Source organism: Mesocricetus auratus, unplaced genomic scaffold (genome assembly GCF_017639785.1).
Source record: "Mesocricetus auratus isolate SY011 unplaced genomic scaffold, BCM_Maur_2.0 Super-Scaffold_100003, whole genome shotgun sequence".
Lineage (NCBI taxonomy): Eukaryota > Metazoa > Chordata > Mammalia > Rodentia > Cricetidae > Mesocricetus > Mesocricetus auratus.
The window spans coordinates 118247552-118259965 of record NW_024429188.1 but is presented as its reverse complement, the minus strand read 5'-3'; the positions used below and the strand labels follow the sequence as shown (position 1 = coordinate 118259965).

General features: G+C 48.5%; 2 protein-coding genes across 7 annotated transcripts; one reads left to right on the top strand and one right to left on the bottom strand.

Annotated features, from left to right (window-relative positions):
• Positions 1-166: 166 nt before the first annotated feature.
• Positions 167-3975, bottom strand: Ssr4 (signal sequence receptor subunit 4). 5 transcript variants are annotated; one of them, XM_040744769.1, is made up of 7 exons: positions 3834-3975; positions 3647-3723; positions 1914-2032; positions 1003-1077; positions 756-845; positions 515-580; positions 167-329 (listed from the first exon to the last, which is right to left on the bottom strand). In XM_040744769.1, exons 2-7 carry the CDS (start codon positions 3711-3713, stop codon positions 225-227), a joined length of 522 nt encoding a protein of 173 aa, XP_040600703.1. In that variant the 5' UTR covers positions 3714-3723; positions 3834-3975; the 3' UTR covers positions 167-224. The 5 variants fall into 5 exon arrangements, with proteins under 5 accessions (XP_040600703.1, XP_040600705.1, XP_040600706.1 ...); XM_040744771.1 differs by having other exon boundaries at positions 1914-2029; XM_040744772.1 differs by lacking the exon at positions 3834-3975 and having other exon boundaries at positions 515-594; positions 3647-3806.
• A 41-nt stretch (positions 3976-4016) lies between these two features.
• On the top strand, positions 4017-12409 carry Idh3g (isocitrate dehydrogenase (NAD(+)) 3 non-catalytic subunit gamma). 2 transcript variants are annotated; one of them, XM_005086944.4, is made up of 13 exons: positions 4017-4172; positions 7282-7323; positions 7644-7655; positions 7878-7975; positions 8378-8490; positions 10179-10239; positions 10361-10493; positions 10689-10822; positions 11131-11233; positions 11319-11465; positions 11736-11830; positions 11918-11978; positions 12202-12409. In XM_005086944.4, the coding sequence occupies exons 1-13, from the start codon at positions 4092-4094 to the stop codon at positions 12301-12303; spliced, it is 1182 nt and encodes a 393-aa protein (XP_005087001.1). In that variant the 5' UTR covers positions 4017-4091; the 3' UTR covers positions 12304-12409. The 2 variants fall into 2 exon arrangements, with proteins under 2 accessions (XP_005087001.1, XP_021079161.1); XM_021223502.2 differs by lacking the exon at positions 7644-7655.
• Positions 12410-12414: the final 5 nt, after the last annotated feature.

Below are 12414 nucleotides of genomic sequence, written 5' to 3'. Positions count from 1 at the left end.
AGATAAGGCCAAAGTCCAAGCCATTTTGGCAATCAGGGTAATGACAGAAAACAGAACACTGGGGAAAGTACAGTTCTCCACTCAGCATCTCTACTGTCCAGGTGGATAAGGGTAGTTGGATCCCCAGCTCTCCCTATGGACATAGGACCCCATGTCTTAAATCTACTCATGGCAAATAGCAACTGTTTATTGAAAGAAGCAATAGAGCTCTGAGGATGCTGCCCTCAGGCCTGGATGTGGCTCTTTGCATTGAAGGCTAGGTAGTAGATCACTATGCCGATTATTGCAGCCAGCACTTCCGTGGAGACCCAAGGCCCATTCCAGGTGCCCTACAAGAAAAGACCAAAAGACAGCTCAGGAGAATAGACCAGACAATCTTAATTACTTGTCCTCAGGACAGAGATCAGTGATAGCCCAAAAGTTGGTCTGCAGAGAATGAGAGCTTTCCCTTAGACCTAGTCCAAAAAGATGAGGTGTGCCCTATGTTCTCTGCTCCTAAGACAAGGCCACTTACCCGATGGTCCACACTGACCGTAAACAGGGGTGTAATGACAGAAACGTCCTCATTATTTCTCTGAGCCTGTAAGGGAGGTGCTGGGGTCAAAAGGTGCTGGATAGGTTGTCCAGATAAGGCAGAAATAAGCAAGAGACAAATGAAGGAGGGGCAAGAAGGCACCCACTCCTGCTCCATCTAAACTAGGCCCCTAGAGTGCCCTCCCTCCTTGGGGGCCTCAGAGTTCCCAGATGATACTTGCCTTCCTTAGGAGGCTATAGGACTCTTCATCAAAGAATCTGACCTCATAGGTGCCTGCGTGGGCGCTCTTGTGCTCCAGGCTCCATGAAACCTGGTTGGGTATTTGGTAAAGGGTGAGCTTAACAAGACACATGAGGGACTACTGTGCTACTGCTGGCACAGCACTACTATGAGCAGTGCCTGAGTGTTTGGTCTATGACCCTGCTTTGAGCCATTTCCCCAACAACGCTGGATTCAGTATCCCTTACCTGATATCGGCCCACATCCTGGCCCCTGGTTACAGGAAACTGTTTGCCACCAACGTCAGCATAAAGAGCCATGTTCTGGATGGGGGTGAGGACAACAAATCAAGAGTAACATTTTCCTCCCTTCACTAGGCATACACAGAACCCCTATTGTTGCCCAAAGCAGTATCATGACTAGGAAGAGTAGGCCAGTTGAGGGCTATATTTTTTGGTAGGGGTTGCTATGGAAGACCCAAGAAAAAAGGCCTGCCACTGCCCAGAGCCATGACAGGCCACACCCATGGATACTGTCACAATCTTCCTTCAACTGTTTCTGTAGATGTGACTAGAGCTAGATCTCCCCTATGACCAGCTTAACGTAACACATAGCAAGTCCATTAGCTGTACACAGGGGTAGGATGATAAAAACGGCCTTGTTTTTTTTTCTTGAATTTTGATTGAGAGGTGCCAAATGAGGTGTTTAACCCTAGCAGTATTGTCCCTCAAAAGGTCCAATTTCTTTTAGATTTGTGGAAGAGCAGGTCAGGGGTTGAGTTTGGAATTCTCAATTTTAAATTTACAGAACATTCATACAGACACACACTCAGGTAAATTGCAACCAGAAAGAAGGTGGAGGAGCATGGGGCCTGACCCTAGTTCTTTCTCCGGTTCCAGACATTCATCCAAGAAATAGTGGGGTATCTACCCACATTACTGCACAGAGGCAGAGAATACCAAGCAGGTCAGGAAAATGCTCTTGAAGTACTTGGTAGGATCTGGCCTCACTGTGCCCTCATCTCCCCTTCACCCTGTGAATTGGAATCCTTATTGTCCCTGTTGATAGGATCCTCAGGTCACTGTCAAGTGCCAGTGAAGAGCACTACCACCCTCAGCTATTCCCCTACACCCTCTCTGCTTAGTCCCTACTGTCTCACCTGAACCCTGTTCTTGCAAGTCAGTGAGATCTCCACGATGAATACAGTCTCTGTAGAAATGACGGCATCTGAGGTTGTATAGTAAGAAGGGTTGATCTGGGGCTCCAGGCAGGTCTCTGCTGTGGGGAGGAGGCAAAGCCAATTTGTGTGTTCCAGGGAAAAAGCAAAAGGGCTTACCCAGGATCTGCCTCTCAGATTTGGTGAGCTGAGGACACACAAGTCCTTCTGGTCCTGACAGGTGGGGTCTGGGAGGTGGATCCTAGTACTCAGTCTCTAGTATAATGGAAGAGGCCAGTGATGTTGAGACAGGCCAAGGTGGGATAGGGAAGGTTGTGCAGAGGTGAACCTTGAAGCAAAAACATGAGGACTGAAGGGGCCTGGAGCACTGCAGAAGTGCAGTGGACCAAGACACCCAATTCAGAGACATGTACTGCCTCAATAGCTTAATGAAAACATTCTTCAGCCACTAAGTGGGGTGCTGACAACACACAAGGCTTTCAAAATAAGGGTCTTTAGACCCAGCCAGCTGCCAATATCAAGAATGGTCCTGCCAGGCATTGGTGGCGTATGCCTTTAATCCCAGCACTTGGGAGGCAGAGACAGGCGGATCTCTGTGAGTTCAAGACCAGCCTAGTCTACAGAGCTAGTTCCAGGACAGCCTCCAAAGCTACACAGAGAAACCCTGTCTCGAAAAACCAAAAAAAAAAGAAAGAAAAAAGGTCCTAGTGTTTCATGAGAGAAGTTAACTCTGGACCCCAACAACCAAACTGCCCCTGTATACTAAGCACCTCTGAGGAAACATGGTCACAGAGTATTAAGTAAACACTAAATGACAAAGTCCTCATCCAACTATTTTCTAAATGTGATGTGTTCGAACCCTTCTGTGCCCTGCTAGGCTGGGCCTTTTTCCTGTGGAACCTCTAAATAGGTTTTACAGCCAGGTGTGTCTTTTAAGGTATTGTTAGCAAGACTGGGTGACTCCCTGAGATATGAGTAGGAAGGATAGAGGAAGGCTACCTTGTATGTATAGAAGCCAAGTCCTACTCAATCTCGGCTCTCAGGTCTCAGGCACTCTAAAAACTTCCAAAACAAACGTCTGGACTCCAGATGGAGCTCAACCCAATCACCAGGTGTTACAAACGGCTCACAAATATCAATGGATCTGTGCACAGCTCAATTCTACTATAAACCTTAGGATAGATATATCAGGGCCTCATGGAAAATAAAGGTTCTGGGCAGTGAAAGCCCTTGTTGGCTTCTTTGGCCTCCTGTCTAACTTGCCTCAGGCGCTTACTGTGCTTCTCTGTCTGGAGAGTCCATGCTTCCTCTTAGCTTTCTTTTGAGGAAACCTGGCCTATGCAGCATTGGTTACTCTCTGGCAACACTATTTCTCACACAGGGACTGCCAGGTGCTGATAAACACTGCTCTTGTGCGACTACCTTCTGACACAGGAACCCCGCCTGGATCTGATGCCCCTAGCATGGTGCGGCTTTGGGGCTCTCCCAAAAGCAGGCAAGGAAGGATTTGGCTGTTTCTTCCAGCAGTCTGGCTGCCGGATAAACGTGTATGTAGTGCTTCGGTCGCCACGCCACGCCACCCAGCGGAGGAAGATCCCAGTAGCGACGATCCCCGGGAAGGGCCAGACCCCCGACTCGCGCGCACCCTTCCTCCCCCAGCACCACCTGCCATGGGACAGAGGCTCGCCCGAAAAAATCTACGGCCAGGCCGCTACCTGAGCAGCAAGATAGGCCGAACAGCAGGAGTAGTGCCAGGGCGCCGAAAGATGCCATCGCCGCCATCGCCTCTTCTCTGCCGAAAGGAAAAGAGAGCAAGCCGCCCTGAACATGCGGAGCAGACGAGGAAGCGCGACGCGTAAGCGGCCTCAGCACCCAATCGTGCGCCGGCGGGCTGGGCCGAACCTGGTGACGTCGCTGGAGGCACTGACGTGTCCGCTTCCCCAGCCACGGTCCCAACTGGTCGTACTTCCCTCCTTCTTTCTCCAACAAGATGGCGGCAACAGTGCTCAAAGCACCGGAAGGGGGCGTAGGAACCCGTGAAACCTTGCGCGTGCGTAGTGCTCCCTTTTCTTACTCTGTATCCCGGACCTCTCGCTGTGCCGAATTCTCGCGAGACCGGTGTCTTAACGTTTTGACCTGTAGAGGTTCTCACTTTTCGTCATGGCGCTGAAGGTGGCGATAGCAGCTGGAGGTGCTGCAAAGGCAGTGTTCAGGCCAGCTCTCCTCTGCCGTCCTTGGGAGGTGAGCGGTGAATGGGCGGTGGGATAGCTGCAGGGGTCTCTGGGGGACTTCACACCCCCATTGAGACCCGGAGTGGGGTAATTGCTCTTTGAGCAACCTGGAGTTCAATTGGCTGTACGGGCCTTAGGAGGGGCGGGGAGAGGGCTGCACTCTGGGGTTCATTGGTTGCTTTTGTTGTCATTGAGGTTGGCTGAAGTTGACTCTGCTCTGGCTCTACGAAGGGGGAGGGGGTCTGCGACTGGTGACAGGGGCTCTGGAAGAACTGAAAAGGTGGACCGCAGTGGCTGGGTGTCCTCTTCCTGGCGTCCTTGTGAAAGCCCTTTTGAAGAGGTCACGTGTCCTGGCCTGTCTTGCCCTTCCCACCTAGGTTGGTGTCTGGTTCCCAGACTCAGTTCCTGCTTTGTCACCTGGCCTAGTGGAGGTGGAGAATCAGCCTTTACCAATGTTTTCGTATTGTTTTGGAGGCTGTCCTGGAACTCGCTCTGTAGATCAGGCTGGCCTCAAACTCACAGAGATCCACCTGCCTCTGCCTCCTGAGTGCTGGGATTAAACATGTGTGCCACCAACGCCCGGCTTCAGTGACTCTTGATCCCTCTCTTACATTCTTACAGCTCCAGATCCCCTACCTCCCAAGCGGCTTGACACCTGATTCTAGCCAAAAAGCCAACAAACAAGCCTAAACGCCCTGTAATGAGACTTAACAAGGGTTCTGCGACTAGAAGCCACTGGGGCTTTGCTTTTTCGGTTTTCTTTTTGGGGTCCTGGTTAGCACGACTTAGCACCAGCAAGCCAACAACTAGCTCTAGGGAATAAGAGCTATGACCTCCAGGCTTTTCTCTCCCACTGACCCAGAACATGGCGTTAGGCCAATTCTCTTCTCTCTCTCTCTAGGCTCCAGTTTCCCTCTGTCCAGTGAGGAGAGAGGATTTCATGTTCTCAAAACATTTGCCAACTCTGACCTTCTAGAACTCCATGTTGCCTACAGCCTTTTCTACTTACTATGTTTCTCTCCTCTGTTCTCTGGGGGAGGGAGCTGCATATGCTTTATGAAATTCTATTTAAAATATGGACTTCAACTCCTCAACCTGCCACATACTGGGCTTCTTTGATTGGACAACCTGGGTTCATGAGGGAGAGCTTTGTAACCCTCTAAAAGAAACAACCCACATTTGTATAGAGCAAGATGAGGGGTCTGTGTTTGGGGAGTTTTCTGAGACTAGGTCAGAGTCCATTGTAACATCTGGCACAGGAGGAATCTGTAGGACAGGTTCAGCCCTGGCAGTGATGTTGCCTTCTGTGAGCAGGGTTGCATAGATTGTGAGCCACACCTGGTGCAAGCCCTTAGAAGGCTGGCACATTGTCACAGCTGAAGTTCAGGAAGAATTAACTGCTGGGAGTTACAGGGGTCAGCCTTGCATCTCTCAAGGACACTAGCTTTGAACTGACATCTCTGAGAAGCTGGTAGAGTGAGAGGTGGTATACTTTAGCTCAGCTCCATCCTGCTGGGGCTTGTGAACAACTTGCATGATTAAGCTTTCCAGTAGTTAAATGAAGTTGGTGCCTTCATTCCATGGATTGACTAATTATCCCCCCCTCCTTGTTTTTTTTTCAAGCAGAGTTTCATGTAGCCCAGGCTAGCCTTGAAATTGCTATGTAGATGAGGATGATCTTGAATTTTTGATCCTCCTAGGTGCTAGGACTACAAATGTATGCTGTCATGCCGGGCTTCTATTCCATGGATTTTGATGTAGACACAAAGCCATTTCAAGAGTAGCAGATGGTGAATTTGGACTCAAATATCCTAGGACTCCATCTGTTTCTTTGGTTTCTAATGTGCTTATTATTCACTTAGGAAATGTTCCTTATGTTTCCAGCACTGGGCCAGGCACTGTGCTTGGTCTTGGAGTGACAGTGGGGAGTGAGACATACGTGTGTTCTGTTCTCAGGCTAGGAAGAGAGCAGAGAGGTGATAATCAGGTAGAGTTATGTCTCTTAGATGGGTAGGGGTACGGTATAAGTAGAATTTAACAGTTCAAGGAAGGCTGCCAGGAGGAAGGGCTATCTATGCTACCTTGTGATATAAGGTATGGAAACCATGCAGATAAGATGAATCTGATGTTGGCAAGTACTAAAAAGAAAAAGAAATTCCAAGTATGCATGTACATATGTAGTAAGGGACCCTTGGGGCTCTGGTCCTAGTAGTCAGCCTTCCTAGTTTTCGGCTTGGGCCATTGAGTGGCATTCCTGCATTGCTAGTGCCAGGGTAACTGGGTCTCTTGTAACTGTGGGCTAGATGAACCCAGAGAGAAAAGATCAACCTTCTGGTCTTCTGTAACGAAGACATAAAGAAGACAGGGTCTTTTAGAAAATGGTTGTGGTGTCTCTATTATTGAATAGAATATTCCAACTGGTGGGTGAATGGCAGAGAATCTCTAAGTTACAAGGAAGAACTTAGCTGTGTTGTGCCAGTGCCTCCTCTGGTATTCCTAAGTGAGTGGGGCATTGCAGGAAGGGGAGGAAAGCTTTCCTATAGAGCTGAGGACAGTGGATTACTTCTTAGCACCTAGCCCATTTGTCCCAAATAACTTTTTATCTGAAACTGTCAAAGTGTCACCAGCATGGCCAAACATGACTGCTTCCCAGTCATGGGATTGGGAACATTTATCATCCATCCAGGATACACCACAAAGCAGCTTGCAGTCCCTTGTGAAAGTCATCCTAGAAATTTCTATCTGTTATCAGTCCTCCAGAAATGGCTGTGTTTTTCTAGGCATTTTTTTTATCTGTTTTGAAGGGTCATTCCCTAGGGTGACAGTGCTATCCCAGGGCAGTGGAGTGCTATATCCTGCTTACCTCCCTATTTGTGTTTATTATAGTGACTATGTACTGGCTTTCTAATAAGGAAAGACATAATGAAATTATTGCTCAGAGCCCCTGTTCCATTTGTGGAACAGTTGTTGGGAATGGAGGCTTTGGAATGGCCTAGGCATATGATGAACTGTTGTTTACTGGTTATCGTTTCCTCTCTGCCAAGAGCTTAAGTTAGCTCTTTTGAACTTGACTTTTGGGATTGAATAGCTAACATTGGCATATGGGTTCTCTTTGACAGGTTCTAGGTGCCAATGAGACTCCCTGGAGGAGCATTTCCTCAGTAAGTACCTGTCTTGGATGTGTGTTTGCACATGCACATATACATGTGAGGGGGAGAACTGTGCTCATGTATTTCCGTGTGGGCACATAATGTGTATGAGACTGTGTGTACTATGTGTATATGTGCCCATGCACACATGACTATATGTTGCTCCCTGGCCCTCCCCCTGAGGCATAGTCTCTAGAGGTCACTCACTCACACCTTGCCTCTGAGTTGTGCTAGACAGAATCCCCAGTGAAAAGAACCCAGTTCCCTGGCCACACCCTTGTTCCTACAACCTTAGCTGATCCGTGTCTTCTTCTTTTCTGTCTTCCTTCTAGCAACAAACAATTGTGAGTATTCTCTATATTAGATTTGAGGGGCTTTTAGTTGCTTTGGGGTTATTCCAAGTCCAGGTGGGCTTGGGGTTGTGGTAGTTGCTGATCAGGAGCCCCAGAACAGCAAGCTTGCCTTGGCTGGCCTGTGGGATTGGTACTGGCGGGAAGGAGGGAACTCAAGTCAGGGTGCACATTGGTGTACCCAAGGGCTCACTTTCGCCCTCTCCCTTCTTCTAGCCTCCATCTGCTAAGTATGGTGGGCGACATACAGTGACTATGATCCCAGGGGATGGCATTGGTCCGGAGCTCATGTTGCATGTTAAATCAGTATTCAGGTATGGAGGGCCTGGATCTTTCTCCCTTAACTTCTCTCCCAGGGAGGGTTGTACTCTAGGCCAAGCTGGAAGCCCTCAAGGACCTTGTGTCAAGATGCACAGGGAACTCAGAAGCCCACCAGCTTTACCCAAGAACCTATTGGGGTGGTGGCATAAAAGCCAGCCTGTAAACCCAGGCCTTGTTTCCCAATGTTTCTCATCCTGCTAAGCTGACCTGGGCACAAGGAAAGTGACACCAATCCTGTGGAAGTCCACTGTGACCCCCCTCATGTTTGGCATGGGTGGGTCCAGTTCCCTCTTAGCTGGAGCCAGGTCAATGTGGGAAGCCAGCAGGAGAAACACTGATATAGGCTTCAGGAAGGGGTGTGAAAGGTCAGCCTCTTTAGCATGGCTTTACTGCAGGCATGCATGTGTGCCAGTGGACTTTGAAGAGGTACATGTGAGCTCCAACGCTGATGAGGAGGATATCCGAAATGCCATCATGGCCATCCGCCGGAACCGTGTGGCCCTGAAGGGTGAGCTCAGGGGTCATGTTGGGGTGCTATACATAATTCCTTTTGCCTATATTACTGACTTTTGTGTGTCCTCATGGTTCCAATTTCAGGGATTTTTGTGGTTACTGATGACTTATTCCTGGCATCTGGATAGAGGCTTCTGTGGGCTTGTTGACAGCATGGTTCTGTTATTTCAATGGCCTATGTGAGCTTGCTCAGTGCCTTCCTCCCACCTCTTCCATCACTGAGGCATGCTTCTGCTGGGATCTGCTGTGACCCATAGCTTTTCTTCACAAACTAAATATCAGATATGTAGTTTGCCTTCCTGCCTGCTATAGCATGAGTTCTATTTGGTCTTAATAGTAAAAAACTGGAGTCAGATATTGGGAAGTGAAAGCTGAAAGATCATAGAAGCAGAGAAGCCAAGCCATTAGAGCTCTTACCTCTACAAAATCCTCAGACTGGAAAGAGACCAAGCTCCTGTCTCCTCCTGCCTAATCACTTCCTCTCTTCACCCTGCCATCTCACTTCCTATCTGTCTTTACAGACCTCCAGACTTCTATGGTTAGCTGGTGGCTAGCTCTGCCCTCCGATCTTCAGGCAAGCTTTATTTCTTAGAGTATAAAGAGGTCACATTTCTCTATATCCCCCCTTTTTTTTTCTTTTCAGAGTAGATTCAGTACTCTACCCTTATATTCTATCAGCCTACTGCCTTGGCTCCAAGTGGCATAGTTAAGACATTATACATAAGGATTCTAACAACCTTTCCTGGGGTTTCCCTTGGTTGGGGGCACAGCCTTTAATTAATCATTCTATGAAGGTTAACCCATCCACTGTTCTTTGTGAAGAATATGTTAGCATTTAATAGGCCTTATATGAACCACAGGATACCATAAGCTCTTTGAGTCAAGTCAGTCTGGGCAGAGAACAGCTTGGAAGTGTGGGGTGGGAGAAGTGATCCTGGTTGGCTGCCAAAAAAAGCTTTTCTACTTGGCACTGTCTAATCACCTTCTAGCAGATACTACCTCACTGGCCTCACTCAGCCTCTGTTTTCCTTCCTGTAGATATCTGGGCCACTCTGGTCCAGGCATGCTATGCCTCTGAGCTGGGCATGGATAACACCTCAGTTTGGGGCCTAGCAGTGACCCAGACCAAGGTCACATTGTTCACCCCAGCATGGCCAGACAGGTTATTCATAAACAAGCCTGGGTAGTAAGTGGCAGGGTGTCCTGGCTAGATATCAAGCATATTTGTTAATTTATTTAGTGAATATTTATTGAGTGCCTACTATGTACCAGGTGCTTTTCAAAATTCTTGAAACTCATCATGGTCCTCATGGGTGGGTTTCCCTCTCTCTGTCTCTCTCTGTCTGCCTGCCTCTCTCTCTCTCTCTCTCTCTCTCTCTCTCTCTCTCTCTCTCTCTCTCTCTCTCTCTCTCTCTCTCTCTCTCTCTCTCTCTCTCTCTCTCTCTCTCTCTCTCTCTCTCTCTCTCCTCTCTCTCTCACACACACACACCTTTGAACCTCATGGAGCTCACAATAGCAGCTACATCCTACAGTTTGAGGAAGTATTTTGCTGCTGAAAATGATCTTCAGTTTGATCAACCTTTGGTGAACATTCCCTGGGCCACGTAGGGGGGCTATGGTAATGCAGCTGAGCCAAGAAGATCCCTCTCTAGCTTGCCTATCTTGTTTGCTTATGTCTTGTAGGAAACATCGAAACAAATCATAACCTGCCACCATCCCACAAATCCCGAAACAACATCCTTCGGTGAGAGCCATGTACACAGAGCAGTGGCTCAGTGAAGGCCAGGGTGGGCTGTGCTGGCATTCATGATCTTGGCTAGTTGCTAGTTGGGCCTGGTTTGACTTTCTCCCTGTCACCCTCCCAGTACCAGCCTAGACCTCTATGCCAATGTTATCCACTGTAAGAGCCTGCCAGGAGTGGTGACCCGGCACAAAGACATAGACATCCTCATTGTTCGGGAAAACACAGAGGGAGAGTACAGCAGCCTGGAGCATGAGGTAGGCAAAGCTATTTGATCCTCTTTGGTAGGTAGTAGTGATTATGGCCAGGGTCAGAGTTGATAGAGCTTCAGAAACAAGGAAAAGGTGCCCCCACGCAAGGGGTTGGAAAAGCCAGATATACTCAGTGATAAGGCTGGATGCATCATGTTGTGCTCCCATTAAACCCTTTGTTATTCCCTGGTCTCTTCTCAGAGCGTAGCAGGAGTGGTGGAGAGCTTGAAGATTATTACCAAGGCCAAGTCCCTGCGCATTGCTGAATATGCTTTCAAGCTGGCCCAGGAGAGTGGGCGTAAGAAAGTGACGGCTGTGCACAAGGCCAACATTATGTATGTCTACTTCATACCTTTCTGCCTACTTTGAACAGCTCCAAAGTAGCTGGAAGAACCTGCTCAGTTCCACCTGCAGGATCTAGGGTATCAGGGACCACACTTAGGACTGTATCGTGTTGTTTCTAAGGCTCTGTGTCCTTACTATAGTGAGATAGATGGGATTATGCTTATTTTTCCATATGGAGGACAGGTTACAAGTTAATCCTCAGAGTTCCTTGGTTCTCTGTATACCCTGACTCTCCAGCTGACTGTTTTTGAGAGGCCAAGCTGGTGTCTTGTATTCCCACCCCCCTCCTATCATCTAGGAAACTGGGTGATGGGCTCTTCCTCCAGTGCTGCAGGGAGGTGGCAGCACGCTACCCGCAGATCACCTTTGACAGCATGATTGTGGACAACACAACAATGCAGGTAATCAGCCCAGCTGGCTCCATAGCCTTCTGCCCACCCTTGGTTCTCATGGCTTATACAACTCAACTCACTTCTTTGCCCACAGCTGGTATCCAGACCTCAGCAGTTTGATGTCATGGTAATGCCTAATCTCTATGGTAACATCGTCAACAATGTCTGCGCAGGGCTAGTTGGAGGCCCAGGCCTTGTGGCTGGGGCCAACTATGGCCATGTGTATGCAGTATTTGAGACAGTGAGTAGCCAGGCACAACTCTGTCATCTTTCTCTTTCTCTTATAGTGGCCTTGTATCATAGTTGGTATCCCACAATGGTATGCAGCCATTGGTACTGCTTAAGACTAAAGGTTTTTAAAGGAAACAGACCCATGAGCATCCCCTTTCCCTCTCCCAAGCCCTGATATGCCTTCATTTTCTGTGTCTAGGATATGCCTCTATACAAGTAGAATCATCTGCTGTGTATTCTTACATTTTCCCACCTACCCCCTTCTTCTTTCCTTTTCTAGGCTACAAGGAACACAGGCAAAAGTATTGCCAATAAGAACATTGCTAACCCCACTGCCACACTGCTAGCAAGTTGCATGATGCTAGACCACCTCAAGTAAGTGGCTTCTTAATGTCTGGTCATGAGTCCTGTGGCCAGCCTCTAGACCCTGAGAACCAAAAGCTTGTTCTCTTCATCTCCTAGGCTCCACTCCTATGCCACCTCCATCCGCAAAGCTGTCTTAGCATCCATGGACAATGAAAATGTAAGGCTCTTCTTGTCTCCTCTTTGTCCCACCTCTAGTTTCCTCTCCTCTAGCCCATGTTATACTGGTCTAACCAGTCCTATATGCTTCAGCCAGTGACCAGCACTGGCTGTCAAGGGTGGTACTGGCCTCTTGGTGCCACCTCCTTGCCAATCCAACTATTGGAAACAGGAGTTGTGGCAGACTTTGACCTGATATGTTCAAGCTTCCTGTTTTCTTCTAGATGCATACTCCAGACATTGGAGGCCAAGGTACCACATCCGAAGCCATCCAGGACATCATTCGTCACATTCGCATCATTAACGGCCGGGCTGTGGAAGTTTAACTATCCTTACAGTTATCTCAACCTGTCCATAGGACCCCCTTCTCACTCTAGCACTCCAGCTAGCTTGGTGGACAAGCTCCAGAATAAAGCCACTTCTGCCCCAGAACTTGG